The sequence below is a fragment of the Macaca mulatta genome, chromosome 7, assembly GCF_049350105.2.
Source record: "Macaca mulatta isolate MMU2019108-1 chromosome 7, T2T-MMU8v2.0, whole genome shotgun sequence".
Lineage (NCBI taxonomy): Eukaryota > Metazoa > Chordata > Mammalia > Primates > Cercopithecidae > Macaca > Macaca mulatta.
The window spans coordinates 177,404,760-177,428,314 of NC_133412.1; the positions used below are offsets into that span (position 1 = coordinate 177,404,760).

General features: G+C 42.9%; 1 protein-coding gene across 2 annotated transcripts in view; it reads left to right on the forward strand.

Moving 5' to 3' along the window:
- TDRD9 (tudor domain containing 9) overlaps positions 1-23,555 on the forward strand; it is a 126,672-nt gene that overhangs the window by 39,763 nt on the left and 63,354 nt on the right. For both annotated transcript variants that reach the window (XM_028851927.2, XM_077941899.1), the window contains exons 6-8: positions 607-687; positions 5,394-5,558; positions 19,664-19,767. In XM_028851927.2, coding sequence (XP_028707760.2) covers positions 607-687; positions 5,394-5,558; positions 19,664-19,767 — 350 coding nt within the window. The remainder of the gene's footprint in view (positions 1-606; positions 688-5,393; positions 5,559-19,663; positions 19,768-23,555) is intronic.

Genomic DNA, 23,555 nt, shown 5'->3' on the forward strand with positions numbered 1-23,555 from the left:
AGTGTCAGCACTACTGACCTTGGGTCCTAACCTTGCTCTGGTTTACCTGATTGTGACTGACCCAGCTTTTCCAGGACTAGCCCTTGCCCACCCTTGTGAACTGCAGTTATGCACATTGTGGAATGTGTCCTGTAGGGGTCACATGGCTCCCGGTCAGTGTTAGACTAGCACGTCTTTGACCCTGTGCTTGCTTGCTGAGATGACAGTGTACCTGCAGACCTGGCAGGGGTTGTGGCAAGCAGGGGCCGTGGGAGGCTGGCCCAGTGGTTCTCTGTGCTTGAGGTAGGTGGAGAGGCTTCTGGTTGTCACAGCAACCTTGGGCACAGTTGGCAGTAAATGAGCAGGGGTGAGGGTGCCGAACATTACTCTGCCTTCTCCCGGGGGGCCTAAGGAGAAACACTGGAGGCTGTGACTGAGTGGGTGGTCTGTGGTCTGTTGGCCGATGCTCTTTGCTTCCCCTTAACCAGGAGTTATACCAGCCCCCTGAGGAACTGCATTTAGCAGAGACAACTGGTTTAGTCCCCATTCCCCCAGGGGTGCCTTTCTGTCAGCAGTGATGTGTGTTGCCTGATGTCATGTGGGGGTGCCCCCTTTTTTATTTTGTAGGTACACGAACGAACAGAAGAAATGGATTTCCTGCTGTTGGTAGTCCGCAAACTCTTAAGAACAAATTCACGTTTTGTGAAGGTAAATTTGATTTCGTGAGTAACAGACCTATTTAGGGGTAAGACTTATTGTTGAGTTTTGTTTCTCTCTATAGTCCCTTGGTGTCTATAGAGGATTCTGGGACCCCCGACAGATACTGAAGTCTGAGGACCCTCAAGTGCCTTCCATGAAATGGCATAGTAAAGTATTTGCATGTCGCATGTCTCCCCATACGCCCCAAGTCACCCCAGGTTATCTCCAGTACTCACTATCATGTGAATAATTGCTGTACTCTATTGTTTAAACTCATATTTTTGTTTTTTTCTGAATATTTTTGATTTTTAGTTGGTTGAATCTGCAAATGCAGAATCTGGATACAGAGGGCTGACTATATATATATTTTTTTGGGACGGAGTTTCACTGTGCCGCCCAGGCTGGTGCAGTGGTGTGATCTTGGCTCACTGCAAGCTCCGCCTCCCAGGTTCATGCCATTCTCCTGCCTCAGCCTCCCGAGTAGCTGGGACTACAGACACCCGCCACCACACCTGGCTAATTTTTTGTATTTTTAGTAGAGATGGGGTTTCACCGTGTTAGCCAGGATGGTCTCGATCTCCTGACCTCGTGATCCACCCGCCTCGGCCTCCTAAAGTGCTTGGATTACAGATGTGAGCCACCGTGCCCAGTCTAGGGCTGTTCGTTTGTTTGTTTGTTTATTTAGAGATGGAGTCTCACTCTGTTGCCCAGGTTGGAGTGCAGTGGTGCGATCTCAGCTCACTGCAACCTCTGCCTCCCAGGTTCAAGCAATTCTCGTGCCTCAACCTCCTGAGTAGCTGGGACTACAGGCACCTGCCACCAGGCCAGGCTAATTTTTTTGGGTATTTTTTGGTATAGATGGGGTTTTGCACCAGGCTGGTCTCGAACTCCTGACCTCAAGTGATTTGCCTGCTTTGGCCTTCCAAAGTGCTGTGATTACAGGTGTGAGCCACTGCATGTGGCCGGGCTGACTGTATTTTAATAGAAATATTTGAAACTGATGACTCTTAAAATTCATGATCATGTGTAGGACACCAGATCTTGCCAGGAAGCGGACTAAAGGGAATTCTTTTATGATCAGAGTATGGATACTTTTTGGTTATTACATTGCCTTAAATTCTCGTATTTTCTCCAGGCTGCAGAAAATGGTCTAATAGTAGTTAACTATAATGACATGCTGGGTTTTGAGCTTTGCTTTTGGTTAAGTACCTTAATTTAAAGTTATGTGAATGAAGCTGGGTGGTACAGTGGCTCACACCTGTAATCCCAGCAGTTTGCGGGGGCAAAGATGGGCAGACTGTTTGAGCCCAAGGAGTTCAAGACCAGCCTGGCTAAATCCCATCTCTACAAAAAATGCAAAAATTAGCTGGGCATAGTGGTGTGTGTCTGTGGTCCCAGCTACTCGGGAGGCTGATGGAGAATTGCTTGAGCCTGGGAGGTCCAGGCTGCAGTGAGCTGTGATTGTGCCACTCTACTCCAGCCTGGGTAACAGATGAGACCCTGTCTCAAAAACTAGCCAGGCATGGTGGTGGGTGCCTATAATCCCAGCTACTCGGGAGGCTGAGGCAGGAGAATTGCTTGAAGCCGGGAGGCGGAGGTTGCAGTGAGCTGAGATTGTGCCACTGCACTCCAGCCTGGGCAACAGAGAGAGATTCCATTTCAAAAACAAAAACAAAAACAAAAACAAAACAAAAAGTAAGTGAGTTAATCTGCAATCCCTGGGTTCGAAATAGCACCAAAGTGCATTAAAGTTTGAGAACAGAATATGTACTACTATTTGAGAGACGTAAGTTAAGTGAAGGTTGATGGGAATGATAAATATCATTTACTTCTTATTTGAACAAAAAGGAAGAAGGTGTGGACTAGGCCAAAATGGCAAAGGGTTTAGAATAATTGTGCAATCTAAACAAGTCGACTCATAGGTCAACCTTAACCCAGCTGTGCTAAGCAGAGGTCTGTGGGAAACAGCTTGATAAAAGGCCACATGGTTGGGATATTCAGTTATTCTGTGATGGAGCTGCTAAGGGATTTGCTGTTATTGGAAAACAGTTTCTTTCTAAACCATAAAGCATTTTGTCTTCAAGTGTTTATTTGTTGAGGAAAACATTTCTCTTTCTCTTTCCCATGTCCCCAAGTGGGGAAGCTTCTGCCTTAGAATGTTCATCTTTTCACGTGGTGGGTGCTGAATGAATGGAAGCTGACACTTGCAATCAGTTGTCTCATTGCTTGAGGTGATCATGAAATGAATGAGAGAGTTTGGCTATTTCAGTCCTTTTTGGAATCTTAACCAAGCTGTCATTGAAGATTATTCACATTGAGACCTTTCTTGAATGTAATTTAAGACACTTCTTTTTTACTCAAGTCGGAATAATGAGTTGGTTACACATTTTTTCAGTGGTAAAGAGACTTAAAGTGTTTATTGGGTTAAAAAAAACCCTACACCGATGGACATGGTGGTAAGGAATTTGGTACTTATAAGTTGTAAGAAATGGGTTGTCAGTTTCACTATGTTCATGAATTATTAGCAAATATATGAAGCAGCATATTTTCTTGATATAGAAACTTATATGGTACATGTAGTTGGGCCAAGAAATTAGACACTATATTCTAGATGGTTTTGTAAGAGGGTTTTAAAAAACTCTAAAAAAATCTTTATTAGCTTTTAAAGAGAGTGCCGTTGTCAAGGGGACCTGGGTGTGGGGCATGGGCACATGGGCTTTAAGGCCTCCCCTTACCTCTCCCGCCAACCTTTAGGTCCCTGTGGTTCCCCTGACCTGGCTTCCTCTCAGTGCTTCCTCTATACCATCCTCCAGCCACTGACCTTGCTGTCACCTCTAGCTGACTGGATTCAGCTCAGGCCTACTCCAGACAGGCAGTTGTCTTGGGTGTCTGCTGACTTGTCTGTTTGGCGAAGAGGCAGAGGGCTGCAGGGGAGGGTGGGTGAGGGAGGCTGGTCGCCAGGCTGAGTCCTCCTTGCTCCTAGCATTCCAGGCTTGGCCTCTTGTTTGCAGGCTGCACTCAGTGTCCTGCAATTCACTAGCCTCATCGTTCCTTAAAACCCAGTTTAGAGATATTTATGGTGACTGGGGTGTGTCCCTTAAGAGCCACTCTTCCACTCCAAGTGGCTTCTCAGAGCATTCTTTTTAACTTCAGACCATCTCTTCTCAAAATGAGTTTTAGTCTGTACAGTTTTTACCATTTGTATCTCATTCTAAAGGGGAAAATACAGATGTTTTCTTTACTCGATAACTGCAACAACAATGCTTATATGAAATGTTTACTTTTTGGCTGGGTGCGGTGGCTCACACCTGTAATCCCAGCACTTTGGGAGGCCAAGATGGGCAGATCGCTTGAGCTCACAAGTTTGAGACCAGGCTTTGGGCAACATGGCGAAACCTCACCTCTACGAAGTCCTAGCTACCTGGGCGGCTGAGGTGAGAGGATCACTGAAGCCCAGGAGGCTGAGGTTGCAGTGAGCTGACATCATGCCACTGCACTCCAGCCTGGGCGATAGAGCCAGAACTTGTCTCAAAAAATAAAAAAAATTTACTTTTTGGCTAGGATTTCCATTTCGATAACTCTACTTGAGATGTACAGTAGGTGGTGAGCAGCCAGCCGGACTGCTGTGCCCACTCGCCACATAGCATTGTGGAGACTGCTGAGCTGGGAGATCCTCCGTAATCAGCCACCTTCTCCAGGCACATCTTGTGCTGTATGCACTGCCCCTGTCATTCATGGCTGAGTTTATTAAGGATATCATTTCATATTTGCTTTTTGACAAAACTGAAAGCTGCAGTCAGTCATCTTGCCCCAGTCTGGGGTTGTTCCTCTGCTACTGCACCATTGTTGTCCTGGGACTTCTCCAGTTTCTTGAGTTGGAGCTAGAGTTTTCTAGATCCCCTGTCTTCTTTGCTGGTTTACTCTGTCATTTCTCTGGAACACATCATAGAGTAACTTATTCTTTTTAATTTATTTTTAAATTTTGTTTTAAAAACAGGATCTTGCTCTGTTGCCCAGGCTAGAGTGCAGTGGTGTGATCATAGATCACCGCAGCCCCGACCTCCTTGGCTCCAGTGATCCTCCCACTTCAGTCTCTTGAGTAGCTGGGACTACAAGAGGGCACCATCATGCCCAGCTGTTTTTAAAGTTTTTGTAGTGATGGAGTCTTACTATGTTGCCCAGGCTGGTTTTAAACTCTTGGTCCAAGATTATAGGCATGAGCCATGGCACCTGGCCTTACTTTTTTTTTTAAATTTATTTTTAATTTATTATTACTATTTTTTTTTGTAGAGGCAGTGGTCTCCTGTTGTTGCTCAGGCTGGTCTTGTACTCCTGGGCTCAAGTGTCCTCCCACCTCAGCCTCCAAAGTGCTGGGATTATAGGTGTGAGCCACAGTGTCTTTATTTGCTTGGGCCATATTCTTTTTTAAAATTAGTCTCCTGATGTGAAGTTTTCTTTCAGATAAATGATTTTAATTTACCCTTATTGGAGATAAAATTTATCACTTGATAAGGTACTTGAAGAGAAATGGTAAAAGTTGGTATCTCTGATTAAACTACAATAATTACACTAGCGATTAAATCAAGGTGGTCTCTTTAAAGTCTCAAAAGTTGTTAAATAAGGAATGAAGCAGAAGAAAAGCCTGTAATTTTAGAAGTATTTAATTTGGTTATTATTCTCACTGTTTTATTTTAATGTTTTCTCTTACTCTGTAGGTAGTCCTGATGTCGGCTACCATCAACTGTAAAGAGTTTGCAGACTACTTTGCCGTTCCTGTTCAAAACAAGATGAATCCTGCATATATTTTTGAAGTGGAAGGCAAGCCCCATTCAGTTGAAGAGTATTATCTTAATGATTTGGGGCACATTCATCATAGCAAGGTATGTTGGAATGCATTGTTTCTTTTATAGTGAGTGTACTTTTTTTTTTTGGTGGTATTTTTGGTAGAGACGGGGTTTCACCGTGTTAGCCAGGATGGTCTTGATCTCCTGACCTTGTGATCCGCCCGCCTCCGCCTCCCAATAGTGAGCATACTTTTGTATTTGATCAAACCTGCATTCATCACTTATGATTGTAAGGCCCTGCGAAAACATGATTATTTTAAAATTGATGCATACTACATGTACATATTTATGGGGTATAGTGTGGTATTTTGATACATAGGTATAATGTGTCATGATCAAATCAAGGTAATTAGCAAATCCATCATCTCCAACATTTATCATTGTTAATTATCATTAACATTTATCTTTGTGGTGGGAACATTTAAAATCCTCTCTTCTAGCTATTTGAAAATAAACGATAAGTTGTTGTCAACTGTAGTCACCCCACGGTGCTCTAGAACACGAAAACTGGGCGTAGTGGTGGGCGTCTGTAGTTCCAGTCACAGTGGGACCCTCATCTCTTTTTAAAAAGGACGCTAGAAGTTGTTTCTTATCTAGCTATAATTTTGTGTCCATTAACCAACCTCTTCCTATTTCCTCCCCTTCCCAGTCTCTAGTAACTTCTTTTCTACTCTCTACTTCTGTAGCATCCACATTTGAATGAGAATGTATGGTATTTATCTTTCTGTGCCTGAATTATTTCACCAACTTCACTCAGCCATGTTGCCCAGAATGGTAGGATTTCATTCTTTTTTCATGGCTTTATTTAATTGTGTATATATACTAAATTTTCTTTATCCGTTCATTTCTTGATGTACACCTAGGTTGATGCTGCAGTAAACGTGAGAGTGGAGCTGTCTCTTCAGCATATTGTTTTTCTTTCCTTTGGATATATACCCAGTAGTCGGATGGCTGGGCCATATGGTCGTTCTGTTTTTAGTTTTTTGAGGATCCTCCATACTGTTTTCCATAAAGGCTATACGAATTTACATTCCTACCCACAGTATACAAGAGTTCCCCTTTCTTTGCATTTTTGTCAGCATTTGTCGTATTTTGTCTTTTATTTTTACTTATTTATTTTAGAGATAGGGTTTTGCTGTGTCACCCAGGCTGGAGTACAGTGGCACCAACATAGCTCACTGAAACCTTGAAGTCCTGAGCTCAAGCAGTCCTCCTGCCTCAGCCTCCCAAAGTGCTGGGATTACACGTGTGAACCACTGCACCCAGCCTTTGTCTTTTGATAATAGCTATTCTGGCACATGTGAGATAATATCTCAGTATGGTTTGGATTTGCATTTCCATGACAATTAGTGATACTGAGCATTTTTTCATGTATTAGCCAGTAGTATGTCTTCTGTTTAGAAATGTCTTTTCAGATAAATTATTTGCCCATTAAAAAAATTGGATTGTTTGGGCCGGGCACAGTGGCTCACACCTGTAATCCCAGCACTTTGGGAGGCTGAGGTGGGTGGATCACGCGGTCAGGAGATCGAGACCATCCTGGCTAACACGGTGAAACCGCGTCTCTACTAAAAAATACAAAAAAATTAGCCGGGCGTGGTGGCAGGCGCCTATGGTCCCAGCTAGTTGGGAGTCTGAGGCAGGAGAATGGCGTGAACCCGAGAGGCAGAGCTTGCAGTGAGTCAAGATTGTGCCACTGCACTCCATCTCAAAAAAAAAAAAAAAAAAAAAAATTGGATTGTTTTTGCTGTTGAGCTCCTTGTATATTCTGGGTATTAGTCCCTTGTCAAATGAATAGTTTGCAAATGTTTCCCCCCATTTTGCAGATTGTCTCTTCACTCAGTTGATTGCTTCTTGTTTGTTTGTTTTTTTTTGTTTTTGCTGTGCAGAAGCTTGGTAGTTTGATATAATCTCATTTGTCTACTTTTGCTGTCTGTGCTTTTGAGGTCTTAGCCATAAAATCTTTGTACAGATGTCCTGAAACATTTTCCGTATGTTTTCTTCTGGTAGCTTCATAGTTTCAGGATTTAGTTTAAGTCTTAAATCCATTTTGAGTTGATTTTTGTGTATGTTGAGAGATAGGGGTTTAGTTTTATTTTTCTGCATCTGGATATCCAGTGTTCCCAGCACCATTTATTGAAGAGACTGTTCTTTCCTCAGTGAATGTTCTTGATGCCTTTCTTAAAAATCAGTTGGCTATTAATATGTGATTTTGTTTCTGGGTTCTTTATTCTGCTCCATTGATTATCTGTGTGTCTGTTTTTATGCCAATATCATGCTGTTTTGGTTACGTTGTGGTGTATTTTGAAGTCAGGTAATGTGATGCCTCCTGCTTTGTTCTCTTTGCTCAGGATTGCTTTGGCTTGTGAGATCTTTTGTGGTTCCATATGAATTTTAGGATTTTTTTTTTCATTTCTGTGAAGAATGTCATTGGTATTTTGATTGGAATTGTATGAATCTTACATCGCTTTGGGTAGTATAGTCATTTTAATAGTATAAATTCTTCCAATTCATGGCCAGGCACAGTGGCTCACACTTGTAATCTCAGCACTTTGGGAGGCCAAGGTGGGCTGATCACTTGAGCCCAGGAGTTTGAGACTGGCCTGGGCATCATAGTGAGATGCTGTCTCTACAAAAATTAAAAACATTATAATAGCTAGGCACGGTGGCATATTCCTGCAGTCTCAACTACTTGGAAGGCTAAGGCAGAAGGATCCCTTGAGCCTGGGAATTCAAGGTTGCAGTGAGGCATGATTGTGCCACTGCATTCCAGCCTGAGCAACAGAACAAGACCTTAATTAGTGAATCAGTCAGTCAGTCATCTATTCTTCCGATTCATGAACATGGGATGTCTTTTCAGTTTGTTTGTGTCATCTTCAATTGCTTTAATCAGTATTTTGTAGTTTTCATTATAGAGATTCTTTACATTGTTGGTTAAATTTATTCCTAGGTACTATTTTTCACAGCTATTGTAAATAGGATTACTTTCTTGATTTATTTTTCAGATAGTTTGTTGTTGGTGTGTAGAAATGCTAGTGATTCTAGGCTGGGCGCGGTGACCCACGCCTGTAAACCCAGCACTTTGGGAGGCTGAGGCAGGCAGATCACGAGGTCAGGAGATCGAGACCATCCTGGCGAACACTGTGAAACCCTGTAAATTAGCTGGGCATGGTGGCGGGCGCCTATAGTCCCAGCTACTCAGAGGCTGACGCAGGAGAATGGCGTGAACCCGGGGGACGGAGTTTGCAGTGAGCGGAGATGGTGCCACTGCACTCCAGCCTGGGTGACAGAGCAAGACTCCATCTCAAAAAAAAAAAAAAAGAAGAAAAAGAAATGCTACTGATTCTTAATGTTGATCTTGCAACTTAACTGAATTGATCAGTTTTTGGGTGGTGTCTTCAGATTTCTCTCTCTCTCTCTCTCTTTTTTTTTTTCTCGTTGGGACAGGGTCTTACTCTGTTGCCCAAGCTGGAGTGCAGTGGCATGATCTCAGCTCACTGCAACATCTGTCTCCCAGGCTCAAGCAGTCCTCCCACTTCAGCTCCTTGAGTAGCTGGGACTATAGGCATGTGTCACCGCTCCTGGCTAATTTTTGTATGTTTTGTAGAGACAGGATCTCACTCCGTTGCCCCAGCTGGTTTCGAACTCCTGGGCTCATGTGATCTGCCCGCCTTGGCTTCCCGAAGTGCTGGGATTACAGGCATGAGCCACTGCACCTGGCCAGGTTGTTCTATGTATAAGACTATATTGTATGCAGAGAGACAACTTGACTTCCTCCGTTCTAATTTGGACGCCATTTATTTGTTTCTGTTGTCTTATTTCTCTGACTAGGACTTCCAGTACTGTGTTGGAAAGAGTGGTGAGAGTGGACATTCTTGTCTTGTTCCAGCTCTTAGTATGACATTAGCTGTGGGTTTGTCATGTGTGGACTTTATTGTGTTGACGTATGTTCCTTCTATACCTAATTTGTCTAGAGTTTCATCATGAAAGAGTGTTGACTGTATTAGTCCATTTTCATACTGCTAATAAAGACATACCTGGGTAATTTATAAAGAAAAAGGGGTTTAATGAACTCACAGTTCCACATGGTTGGGGAGGCCTCACAATCATGGTGGAAGGCAAAGGAGGAGCAAAGCCATGTCTTACATGGTAGTAGGCAAGAGAGCCTGTGCAGGAGTACTGCCCTTTATTTTCTGGGAACTGGATTTATTTTCATAAATTGTGAACATAATAAATACATTGCATATCCCTGGCAAAATTATTGGTCCTGGTTTTATACCTACTGAGGTTGAAAAATAAAATGTCAGGTTATGATCAGCTGTAAAATTATAGATTCATTTGGTGTGGGAATTAATTTCATTATAAATACAATTTTATTTTTATTAAACTTACATTTTCTAATATAAGTTGTATTTATCTAAACCTGAAGGAGGATTGTATTGTAATGGTAAATACTTGATAATATATTCTTAAGAAAGGTTGCATGTGATTTAAAACTATTTTCATATGGGTAATACATTTAGAGGGCTCAAAAGTCAGGTGTATTTCGACATATTCCCTTCCTACTGTTTTCCTCTCTCTGTCCAGCAATACTAACATGAAGAGGAAACCATTGTTACCAATTTCTTAAGAATCCTTTTACAATTTTTTATGCCTGTACGAGCAAATACGAATGTGTTTCTCTTTTCTCCTGAAACGGCAGCATTCTATGCTTATGTTACTTTTTTCACTTAAATTTTCAAATATTTTCTTTTTTTTTTTTTTTGAGATGGAGTCTCACTCTGTCACCCAGGCTGGAGTGCAGTGGCACAATCTCGGCTCACTGCAAGGTCTGCCTCCCGGGTTCACACCATTCTCCTGCCTCAGCCTTCTGATTAGCTGGGACACAGGCACCAGCCACCACGCCCGGCTAATTTTTTTTTTTGTATTTTTAGTAGAGATGGGGTTTCACCGTGTTAGCCAGGATGATCTTGATCTCCTAATCTCATGGTCCACCCACCTTGGCCTCCCAAAGTGCTGGGATTACAGGCGTGAGCCACCGCGCCCGGCCTCAAATATTTTCATATCACTATATTGTTTTTTCTTCCTTGTTTAAGAGCTACGTGACATTCATTCATGTGTATTATATATACACCATTCTTTATTAACTAATATCTGATGTTTCTGGTCTCATTACAAATAGTGCTCCAGTGAGTAACCTTGCACACATATCATGTCACACATATGAAAGTGTATCTTGTAGGCCAGGGCTTCTCAGCCTCTGCACTATTGACGTTTTGGGCCAGATAATTATTTGTGGTGGGGAAAGTCCTCTTCATTGTAGGATGTTTTGTAGCTTCCCTGCCTCCACCCAGTGGATGCAAATACCATCCTTCTCCGCCTTCCACTTAAGACAACCAAAAATGTTTCTAGACATTGCCACATGTCCCCTGGGGAGTAAAGCGCCTTTCTGTCAAGACCCCCTGTGTATACCTTTCTAGAATATTAATTTTTGAAAGTGGAATTGCTAGGTCAAAGGTTATATATGTTTGAAATTTTGATGGACACTGTCAAATGCTTTGTATAGGAGTTTAACTTTTGTTAAAAACGTCTGTGATGTTAAACACTAGTCTTTACTACAATGAGATGGCTGATAGGCTTCATTTACCATAAGAAGACATATTTTGTCAGATCTAATTATGTCAAAGGCAGGCCAGTGATGGCCAGTAAATGTAGCACTTTATTTTTCCAACTTTTTAAATGATGGTATTTCAAAAAAAACAGAAAAGTTGAAAGAATTTTATAGTGAACACCTGTATGCCCATTACCTAGATTCTGTAGTTAAAATTTACTTAGTAACTCTTTAAAAAACCTACTAACTAAACTTCACTTTATTTGGTTTGACTGGTTTTTCCATAATGTCCTTCGTTCCGTGATCCCATCCAGGATGCTATGTTAGATTTGGTCGCCATGTTTCCTTAGGCTCCCCTTGGCTGTGGTAGTTTCTCAGACTTTCCTCGTTTTTTATGACTTTGACGATTTTGAAGAGTACTGGTCAGGTATTCTGTAGGACACCCTTATACTGGAATTCGACTGATGTTTTTCTCATGGTTAGACTGAGGTTATTGGTTTTAGGGAGGAAGACCACAGGCTGAGGTGCCATTTTTGTCACATATCAAGGGTATACACTATCAACATGATTTTGTTGTCTTTAAGTCTGTTGTCTTAAGTCTGTTTAATGTTTTTTTAATTAAAAAAATTTAAATTGTCAGCTAATAATTCATGGGGTACATAGTGATGTGATACATACAATGCATGGTGATGAGCTCTGTAACTAGCATGTCTATTGTATCAAACATTTGTGTGTGTGTGTGTGTGTGTGTGTGTGTGTGTGTGTGTGTGTGTGTGTGTTGGGAACATTCAGTAGCCTCCTATAGCTATTTGAAACTACGTATTATTGTTATCTATAGAACACTGGAGCTTCCTCCTCCTATCTACCTCCTTTTGTATCCTTTAACAAATGTCCCTATTGCCTCCTTTCCCCTGCCCTTCCCAGCCTCTAGTATCTTCTGCTCTACTCTTTACTTCTATTAAATAAACTGTTTTTTAGCTTCCACATGAGAACATGTGGTGTTTAACTTTCTGTTCCTGGCTTATTTCACTTAACATAATGTCCTCCAGTTTCATCCATGTTGCTGCAAATGACAGGATTTCACAGTTTTTATGGCTGGATAATACTCCGTTGTGTATATATTCTCCATTTTCTTTCTCCATCTGTTGTACACCTAGGTTGATTCCATATCTTGGCTATTGTGAATAGCATTTAACACTGTTATGAAGGAATACCTCAGTCTGGGTAATTTATAAAAGAAAGAGGTTTATTTGGCTCACAGTTCTGCAGGCTGTACAAGAAACATGGCACTGGCTTCTGCTCAGGGAGCTGACGTGTACAGAGATCACATGGTGAGATTGGAAGAAGGTGGGTGTGCCAGGCTTTTTGTAACAATCAGCTATCAGGGAAACTCTGGTAGGAACTAATAACAATGAGAACTCAGTCTCCCCGTCAAGGGAGGGCATTAATCTATGAGGCATCCGCCCCCGTGACCCACACACCTGCTATTAGGCCCCATCTCCAACACTGGAATCAAATGTCAACATGAGATTTGGAGGAGACAAACTATAGCACTGATGACGTAGATTTTAATCACTGGAAAGGCTGTGTTTGCCAGGTTTCTGCATTGTGCATTACTGCCTCCTTTCCACATTGTACTCTTGAGAAACAAGTAGCCAGGTGAGGCTCTATTCAAGGTAGGGAGGAGGTAGCACTTAGATTTACAACATTTAAACATTTTGCATTTTCTGACTCTTTTTTTTTTTTTTTCTTCGAGATTGGGTCTTGCTCTGTTACCTAGGCTGGAGTGCAGTGGTGTGATCATAGCTCACTGTAACCTTGAACTCCTTGGCTCAAGAGATTCTCCCATCTCAGCCTTCCAAGCAGCTATAACTACAGATGCATACCACCATGACTGACTGACTAAATTTTTTTTGTGTGTGTGGAGATGGGGTCTTGCTCTGTTGCCCAGGCTGATCTTGAACTCCTGTCCTCAAGTGATCCTCTTGCCTTGGTCTCCCAAAGTGCTGGGATTACAGGCATGAGCCATCATGCCTGGCCTCTGACTAGTTTGAAATGTGAGAGTGATGATGGTTTACCAGTCTTCTTTCCAGCTGGCTGAAGTCTAATTAATTCCTATTGATGTTCATTGTGTCAGAGCTCACAACACTTAGATGCTTCCTTGTGGACCCGCTGAGGAGCTGGGTCAGGCCTTGCCATTTGCTGTCTGGGCCTGTGTGGTCAAGACAACCCAGCTTCTAGGCAACCAGGGCCCCCTTGCCTCACGGATGGGTTATGTTCGGTAGAATAGAGAATGTCCAGCTTTAGCAGTATTTATCCAACATCTTGTTTTTGGTACCTGATAGGTGCTCAGTAAATATTTCAGTGAATGAATATGCAACATTTAGCTATATACAGATGTTCCTTGACTTGTAATGGGGGTATGCCCTGATAAAACCGTTGCGAGTTGAAATCATTAAGCTGAAAATGCATTTAATACACCTATCCTCCTCGCCTACCTTGAATGAGTTCAGAACACTTATTTAGCCTATAGTTGGGCAAAATCACTAAATACAAGGCCTATTTTATAATAAGGTGTTGAATATCTCATGTTACTTATTGAATACTGCGCTAAAAGTAAAAAGCAGAATGGTTTCATATCATTGTAAAGTCTAAAAATATAAGTTGAATCATTGTAAGTCAGGGGCAGTCTATTAATTTTGAGCTTATAAAAATGATATTTTGTATAGATCCTATTATACAGCTTTCAGAGTCAGAGGACCTTGGTTAAAATTTCAGATGTGTTACTGTCTGTACTCTTGCCATGTTACCTTACCACACTGTCTGCTGTTACAAGGGGAAGCCCCCTTTCTTCATGGAGCTCCAGTTGTGCCTCCTGGGTTTCATGTCTCATCTTTCTTACCTTCTTAGGAACCTCATCTGATCTGCTGTTTCCCCCTCCCTATTGTTACCATTAATGTATCTTCCTCTGCTGTCCTTTTCTTGTCCACATTGAAACATAACTGAAGCTCTTTCGCCTTTGCCAACACCCACCTTAGGTCTCAGGCTGCTCTCCAGCCTTTTCTGGCCTGTGGACTCTCACATTCTCTACTTTTCTAGCTCCCACAGGCAATTCATTTATTGCAGGGTGGTGTCCCCAGTTCCCACTCAGACTGCACCTGCCAGGGTCCCTAATGATGTCCTTGTCGTTAGGAGAGCTCAGCCCTAAACTTACCTGGCCTTTCTGCAATATTTGACACTGTTGGCCACTTTGATTCTTGAAACTGACCCTCTCTTCAGGTTCTGTGGTGCCCTCCTGTTTTTTTCTGTTACCAACTGTGGCTGTTTCCTTTCAGTGTCTTTTGGAGAATCCTTTTCATCCTTTATATTCAGCTTCTGAAAAAATCGTGAAGGAGGCCGGGTGCAGTGGCTCATGCCTGTATTCCCAGCACTTTGGGAGGCCGAGGTGGGCGGATCACCTGAGGTCAGGTGTTTGAGACCAGCCTGACCAACACGGAGAAACCCCCTCTCTACTAAAAATACAAAATTAGCCGGGCATGGTGGCACATGCCTGTAATCCCAGCTACTTGGGAGGCTGAGGCAGGAGAATCGCTTGAATCCAGGTGGCAGAGGTTGTGGTGAGCCAAGATCGTGCCATTGCACTCTAGCCTGGGCAACAAGAGCAAAACTCTGTTTCAAAAAAAAAAAAAAAAAAAAAATTGTGAAAGAACACCCTTAGAAAAAGGGTTACATAAAATGTAAATGTGTACTGTAGTGAAACTGCGAAATGAACATCCATGATCAACAACCCAGGTCCAGTAGTAGAGCATGTCCCCCGCCCCACCTGGACTCGCTGTGTGTCACTTGTTTTTTTTTTTTTTTTGAGACAGAGCCTTGCTCTGTCACCCAGGCTGGAGAGCAGTGGTGTGCTCTCGGCTCACTGCAGCCTCTGCCTCCCAGGTTCAAGTGATTGTCCTGCTTCAGCCTTCCGAGTAGTTGGGATTATAGGCATACATTACCATGCCTGGCTAATTTTTGTATTTTTAGTAGAATCGGGGTTTCACCATGTTGGCCAGGCTAGTCTTGAGCTCCTGACCTCAGGTGATCCTCTTGCCTCGACCTCCCAAAGTGCTGGGATTACAGACATGAGCCACTGCGCCTGACCTGCAGCATGTCACTTTTGGCCCTCACCTCTCCACCTTAGGGCGCAGCTTTACATAATCCAGTTTATGGCTTTGTTTTTCATCTTTAGGTCTTGAATCCACTTAAGATGGATTTTGTATTGACATGGGGTAAGAGGTCCTCCTCCTCCAATGTGAGTGTCTTGGCACCATTTATTTCCCCCCTACTTGCGGCGCCCACTGTCTCATAGGCTGCATGTGCGGCGGATGTGCCAACTTCCCAGGCTTCGGCTTGGGACAGAAACACTGTCGCTGTGCCTTGCTGTGTGGACAGAGTCACACTGGCTGAGCACTTCTGTGAGAGGAATGGCAGAGCCCCTCCTTGACTCCATCTGTATGAATTATCATGGTGCCCCCACCATGTGCCTATCCCTGTCCCCTGCCTCGCTTTTTGTCAGAGCATCTCCCCTGACATAGTGTGCCTTGACTTACTGCTGTGCAGTGTAGGAAAGCAGAGGCACTGTCTCTCATGTTTCATCCCTATCGCAGCACACAGGAGGGGACGATTCAGCAAGTGGGTCAGTGGGCCAGCAACCGGTGTGCCTCATTGTTGTCTCAGGCCTGGCTTAGAGAAAAGCAGGCTGTGTTTGGTATCTTATCAGTGTGCTCAAAAAATATTCGCTGGCTTGGAACTGAGTGAAATAACTTGAGAGTCAGTGCCATGCCTTTTACATGGCTTGTTTGTAGGAAAAAACTTCTAGATGAGTTTGGATGCCACTGTTGGTGTTTGTGAAAAGTATGCTTTTTTTTTTCCTATTTCTTTTTTGTGTAGTTGTGTTGTGACAAATATTATTATTTGGATAAAGTAGAAAACTAAGATAAAAGTTAAATATTATGGCTGGGCACAGTGGCTCCTGCCTGTAATCCCAGCACTTTGGGAGACTGAGGTGGGAGGATCACTTGAGGTCAGAAGTTTGAGACCAGCCTGGGCAACAAGGCTGTCTCTACTACAAATGCAAAAATTAGCCAGGCATAGTGGTGGGTATTTGTAATCCCAGCTACTCAGGAGGCTGAGGCAGGAGAATTGCTTGAACCTGGGAGGCGGAGGTTGCAGTGAGCCGAGATCATGCCACTGCACTCCAGCCTGGGCAACACAGCAAGACTCTGCCTCAAAAAAGGGTTAAATATTAGGAATAGATTTATTAAACATGCTTTTTCAAAATTATTAATAAAAGTCAACTTTTATTTTATTTTTTTGAGACAGGGTTTCACTCTGTTGCCCAGGCTTGAGTGTAGTGGCACGATCTCAGCTGATTGTAACCTCTGCCTCCCAGGATCGAGTGATTCTCCTGCCTTAGCCTCCCGAGTAGCTGGGATCACAGGTGTGTGTCACCACACCTGGCTAACTTTTGTATTTTTAGTAGACATGGGGTTTTACCATGTTGGCCAGGCTGGTCTTGAACTCCTGACCTCAAATGATCCACCTGGCTCTGCCTCCCAAAGTGGTAGGATTACAGGTATGAGCCACCGTGCCCAGTGTAAAAGTCAACTTTTATAAATTATTTGGAAACTAGCTGACTTAATTTACTGTAAGTAAAAATTGGAAAAAAAGTTTGCCTCTGTGATTGGCCTCTCTGATCACCTGAAGACTTCTTCTGATTTGTCCTCATCAAAATCAAATGCAATGTTTTGCACATAGTATTTAACAAGTAAAATTATTAATTAAAAAAGCTTCTTACTGTGGGTGAAAAAACCCAAGATTACTATAAAATAGACTTTTCAGAAATTCAGAGACATCTGTTGTGCTGGATACTGTAGAAAGATGCTTGTGTAGTTGTGGCCTCAGCTCCGGGAAAGCTGGACAGTCACACCCATAGTAAATTGGTAGCAGTAGAGTGGGGCACTGCTGAAAAGATACCCAAAATGTGGAAGCAACTTGTTACTCAGTAAAAAGGCAGATGATGGAACAGTTTGGAGGGACTAGAAGGAGACAGGAAAATGTGGGAAAGTTTGGAACTTCCTAGAGATTTGTTGAATGGCTTTGAACAAAATGCTGATAGTGATATGGAGAATGAAATCCAGGCTGAGGTGGTTTCAGATGGAGATGAAGAACTTGTTGGAAACTGGAGTATAGGTGACTCTTGTTATGTTTTAGCAAAGAGACTGATGCCTTTTTTGCCCTGCCCTAAAGATTTGTGGAAGTTTGAACTTGAACGAGATGATTTAGGGTATCTGATGGAAGAAATGTCTAAGCAGCAAAGCATTCAAGAGGTATCTTGGGTTCTGTTAAAGGCATTCAGTTTTAAAAGGGAAACAGAACAGAGTATAAAAGTTTGGAAAATTTGCAGCCTGGCAATGCGATAGAAAAGAAAATCCCATTTTCTGAGAAGTTCAAGTCAGCTGCATAAATATACATAAGTAATGAGGAGCCAAATGTTAATCCCCAAGACAATGGGGAAGATATCTCCAGGGCATGTCAGAGGTCTACCCGCAGCCCCTCCCATCATAGGCCTGGAGGCCTACGAGGAAAAAGTGGTTTCGTGGGTCGGGCTTAGGGCCCCTCTGCTGTGTGCAGCCTAGGGACTTGGTGCCCTGTCTCCCAGCCGCTCCAGCTGTGGCTGAAAGAGGCCAACAAAGAGCTCATGCCATGGCTTCAGAGGGTACAAGCCTCAAGCCTTGGCAGCTCCCACATGTTGAGGCTGCAGGTGCACAGAAGTCAAGAATTGGGGTTTGGGAACCTCTGCCTAAATTTCAGAAGATGTGTGGTAATGCCTGGATGTCAGGGTAGAAGTTTGCGGCAGGGGCGGGGCTGTCATGGAGAACCTCTGCTAGAGCAGTGCAGAAGGGAAATGTGGGGTTCAAGCCTCCATGCAGAGCCCCAACTGGGGCACCACCTAATGGAGCTGTGAGAAGAGGACCATTGTCTTCCAGACCCCGGAATGATAGATCCACCGACAGCTTGTACCATGCACCTGGAAAAGCCACAGACACTCAGTGCCAGCCCATGAAAGCAGCCAAGAGGGAGGTTGTATCCTGCAAAGCCACAGGGGTGGAGCTGCGCAAGACCATGGGAACTCACCTCTTGCATCAGCGTGACCTGGATGTAAGACATAGAGTCAAAGAAGATCATTTTGGAGCTTTAAGATTTGACTAACCCGCTGGATTTTGGACTTGCTTGGGACCTGTGGCCCCTTTATTTTGGCCAATTTCTCACATTTGGAAGGCTGTGTTTACCCAATGCCTGTACCCCCATTGTATCTAGGAAGTAACTAACTTGCTTTGCGACTTGGCACTGTGGACTTTTGAGTTAATGCCGAAATGAGTAAAGACTTTGGGGGTACTGCTGGGAAGGCGTGATTGTGTTTTGAAATGTGAGGACATGAGATTTGGGAGGGGCCAGAGGCAGAATGATATGGTTTAGCTGTGTCCCCACCCGAATCTCATTTTGAATTCTCATCTGTTGTGGGAGGGACCCAGTGGGAGGTAATTGAATCATGGGGGCAGGTCCTTCCTGTGCTGTTCTTACGATAGTAAGTCTCATGAAATCTGATGGTTCTGTAAGGGAGAATTTCCTTGCACAAGCTCTCTCTCTCTTTGCCTGCTGCCATCCATGTAAGATGTGACTTGCTCCTCCTTGCCTTCTGCCATGATTGTGAGGCTTCCCCAGCCATGTCGAACTGTAAGTCCAGTAAACCTCTTTCTTTTGTAAACTACCCAGTCTTGGGTATGTCTTTATCAGCAGCGTGAAGATGGACCAATGCACAGCCTGACTTGGGGAGTTTGCCGCTTGTGGTTGGTGCCCAGTGTTTGGTAACAGTGCCTGAGGAGCAAGTTTACATTATCTGGTCTTGGTGTCTTTGCTTTAATGGACAAAATAGTCGAGGAATCCCTAAACCTTGGTAGACGGATACCTCATCATGTGATAATGTTATCACCACACATTGGTAGATATGGATGTGATGTTACAGTTTTCTGGTACTTTTGATATACAAGGTAACTTTTCACACATGAAATCTTAGGGAAATCTTAGTGCTCTTTGAGGTAGGGTTTTGAAAGAGGGGAAGGGCACTGGCTTTGAGATCAGGAACTCCTCCTGGGTTCCATAGACCTTTGGTGTAACTTAATTGATGTCTTCAAAATAGACATCCTGCTGAACACACTGCCTGTGCATGTCTGGGCTCTCTGAGCCATTCTTGCTCTGGTGACTGGGCGAGGAAATTGATGAGTATGGTACTTTATGTGTCCGCTGTCCTGAGCAGTGCTTGGCACACAGCACGTGTTCAGACATTGCTGCTAATAAAAACCAAGAACTTTTATTTAGAGAGTTTGTTACAGTGTTGTACTAACAATGAGAGCCACTCCCATCCAACCCCAGTTTTCTTCTGTAATCCTGTTTTGGTATTGTGACTTTTTTCTTTCACTATTTTTAGCTCTCTCCTCATCTCCTGGAGGAACCGGTGATAACTAAGGATATATATGAAGTTGCTATCTCTCTCATTCAGATGTTTGATGACTTGGATATGAAGGAGAATGGGTAAGAGACACTTCAGTTGGTAATGCACTTTAATGTATATGTGATTTAAAAAATTATTCATTTGGAAACTTTTTAGTGTTTTTATAAGAAGGTTATAACTGTAGGTACTTTTTCAGTAGTTACTGTACATATTTTAAAATCAGGTTAGTATTTCGGAATTTTTTAAATTGGAAATTTCTATTTTAAATAATTAAAGCCATGTTGAGTGCAGTTCCCAGCCTGGCAACAGAGCAAGACTCTGTCTCAAAAACAAAAACAAAAACAAACAAAAAACCTGTATATATATCATATGATTGAGCCTTTACAGCACTAATTTTACTACATCTGTCTCCATAGTTTTGCCTTTTCCAGGATGTCATGTAGTTGAAATTATATAGTATGTATCCTTTTCATGTTGCCTTCTTCTACTTAGTAATATGTATTTAGCTCCCTTTATGTCTTTTCATAGCTTAGATAGCTCATTTATTTTTAGTGCCAAATTCCATTGTCTGGATGTACCACAGTTTGTTCATTTATCTTCCAGATTTCCTGCTATGTTCTGCTTTAGCTGTGTCCCATTAGTTTCTGCTATGTTGTGTCTTCATTTTCATTCATCTCAGAGTATTTTCTGATTTCCGTTTTGATTTTTTCTTTGGTTTATTGGTTTTTAGGAGTGTGGTGTTTAATTTGCACATATTTGTGAATTTCTCCCTATTTTTCCTGTTATACATTTTGAATTTCATTCTATTGTGGTTGGAGAATTATTTCTGTTCTTTTAAATTTATTGAGGTTTGTTGTATGCCTAGCATGTAGACTGTTCTGGAGAATATTACATGTGCACTTGAGAATAATGTCACTCTGTTGTTGTTAGATGGAGTGTTCTATAAATGTCTTTTAGGTGTAGTTAACTTACCGTGTTGTTCAGGTCTTCTATTTCTTGATCTTCTGCCTGGTTGCTCTATATATTATCGAAAATGAGATAATGATATCCTCAACAATTGTTATTGAATTGCCTATTTCTTCAATCTTTTCTGTCAGTTTTTGCTTTATGTATTTTGGGTCTCTGTTGCTAGGTGCATATATGTTTATACCTGTTTTATCTTCCTGATTGATTCACCCATTTATCAGTATAAAATGCCCCTCTTATCTCTCATAACACTTAATTTTAAGACCTATTTTGTGTATTAGTATAGCTACTTCACTTTTCTATAGTTTGCTGTTTGCCTGACACATATTTTTTTATTCTTTTACTTTCAATCTACTTAGTGTCTTTGCATTTAAAGTGTATCTCCTGTAGACAACATATCCTGAGTGGGATCATATATATATATATATATTTTTGAGATGGAGTCTTGCTCTGTCACCAGGCTGTAGTGCAGTGGTGTGATCTCGGCCCACTGCAGCCTCTGCCTCCTGGGTTCAAGTGATTCTCCTGCCTCAGCCTCCCGAGTAGCTGGGACTACAGGCACCCGCCACCATGCTCAGCTAAGTTTTGTATTTTTAGTAGAGACGGGTTTCACCATGTTAGTCAGGATGGTCTTGATCTCTTGACCTCATGATCCACCCTCCTCGGCCTCCCAAAGTTCTGGGATTACAGGTATGACACCGTGCCAAGCCCCTATTTTTAAAATTAATCTAACAATCTCTGCCTTTTGATTGGGTTGTTTAATCCATTTACATTGTTTAATCCATTTACATTTAATTTTGTCACTGATATAGTTGAATTTATGTTGGCCATTTTGCTTTTTGCTTTCTGTGTGTCTCATATTCTTTTTGTTTCTCTATTTCTCTATTACTGCTTTCTTTTGCATTTAATACATATTTTGCAATGTAGCATTTTACTTTTTTTTTGTTTGTTTGAGACAAGTTCTCACTGTGTTGAGCAGGCTGGGTACATGGAGTGATCATGGCTCACAGCGGCCTTGACCCCCGGGCTCAATTGATCCTCCCACCTCAGCCTCCTGAGTAGCTGGGACTACAGGTGCTTGCCACCATGCCCTGCTAATTTTTGTATCCGGTTACTTTTAAAATCGCCTAAGGAGAAGGAAGGAGGCAAAATATGTATTTACAGTATCTTTTGTCATTACCTAATTACCTTTACCAGTTCTCTTTCTTCGTTCATGTGGATTTGAAATACTCTCTGGGGTCAGCTGTTTTCAGCACAAAAAACTTCCTTTAGTATTTCTAGTAAGGTGGGTCTGCTGCCAAAAAATAATCTCATTTTTTTGTTTATCTGGGACAGTCTTTTTTTTTTTTTTTTTTTTTGAGACAGAATTTCGTTCTTTTTGCCCAGGCTGGAGTGCAACGGTGCGATCTCAGCTCACCGCAACCTCCGCCTCTCAGGTTCAAGCGATTCTCTTGCCTCAGCCTCCTGAGTAGCTGGGATTACAGGCATGCACTACCATGCCTGGCTAATTTTGTATTTTTAGTAGAGACGGGGTTTCTCCTTGTTGGTCAGGCTGGTCTTGAACTCCTGACCTCAGGTGATCCACCCGCCTTGGTCTCCCAAAGTGCTGGGATTACAGGTGTGAGCCACTGCGCCTGGCCAAGGGACAATCTTTATTTAGTCTTCATTATTGAGAGTTTTACTGAATATAGGAATCTTGACTGACAATTTTGTCTTTCAGCACTCTGAATATGTCATCCCACTGCTTTCTGGCTTCCATTGTTTCTGCTGAGAATTCAGCTGTTAATCTTATTGGGGTTTTCTTTGTGTGTGGCATGTCATTTTTCTCTTGCTACTTTCAAGATTTCACCTTGTCCTTGAATTTCATTATGGCTTTTATGACTTCCTGTAGGACTGGCACAATAACTGAGCCTTTAATAGGCATTTCATCTTTCTTTTAAGCCAACTGCTTTTGGATGCATGGTAATACCGTTGAATTTCGTGAGTCCATTGACCACTAAACTGAGTTCCTTGGCAGGAGGCCATGCTGTGCAGGAAATAATGGAAGTGAGAAAGGCATCTTCTTAGGTCCATGGATGGGGGTACGACAGAAACTTTAGGTGCAGAGAAGGCAGATCTGAATCCAGAATTGGATCTGTGTCTATTTCCATTAAGGTAAATCAGTATCTCCTTCATGATGGAATCAACCTATCTTCAGCTGGCTGGACTGGTCCCCCAGGGAATGGTGCCATATTTGGGACTTGGCACTGGCCCTTGCTGTTGTGTGGTTGGCATCCAGTGATGGTAGCAGCCGGATGAGTCTCATCTCAGGAAAGTGCGTGGTGTTGAGTTTGTGTGTAAGCCTTCATCCATGCTACCCATCCACTCTGTGCATTGTCTAACCCTGGGGGTACTGGAGAAGGAGGCTGGGTCATATCCACAGGCAGGGCCTCCGGCCTGTCTGATGACTGAAAGCCTCCTTCACTGTGGCTGCCTTGTGGGCATTTCTTGGTACCTCTCCATCAGATCTCCTTATTATCAGTCTTGCCATTTCCACATCCCTGACCAGCTGACCAAGCTATTACTAGCCTCTGCTTGTTGATTGGGGTGAACCCAACCTCATGGCCATGTCTCCTTCCACCCGAAGTGGTACCACCGGATGGACTGCCTGACCTCTGCTCACTGGGAGGAGCTCCCTTCCCCACTCACTGTGTGTGAGCCTCTCCTCTGGGTGGGGCTGTGATGCAGCAGATGTTCACCTCTGCTGTTGCCAGCATCCCATGCAGGCCCATGTACAAACCAGGCCTGTGTTTTTTATGGTGGTGGCTGCTGCCTGAGGTCATACATGTGGCTCACACTCACAGGGAGAGATGGATGAGCAGCAGGAGCAGTGACCATGGACACTGAGCCGCCTCTGCTGCAG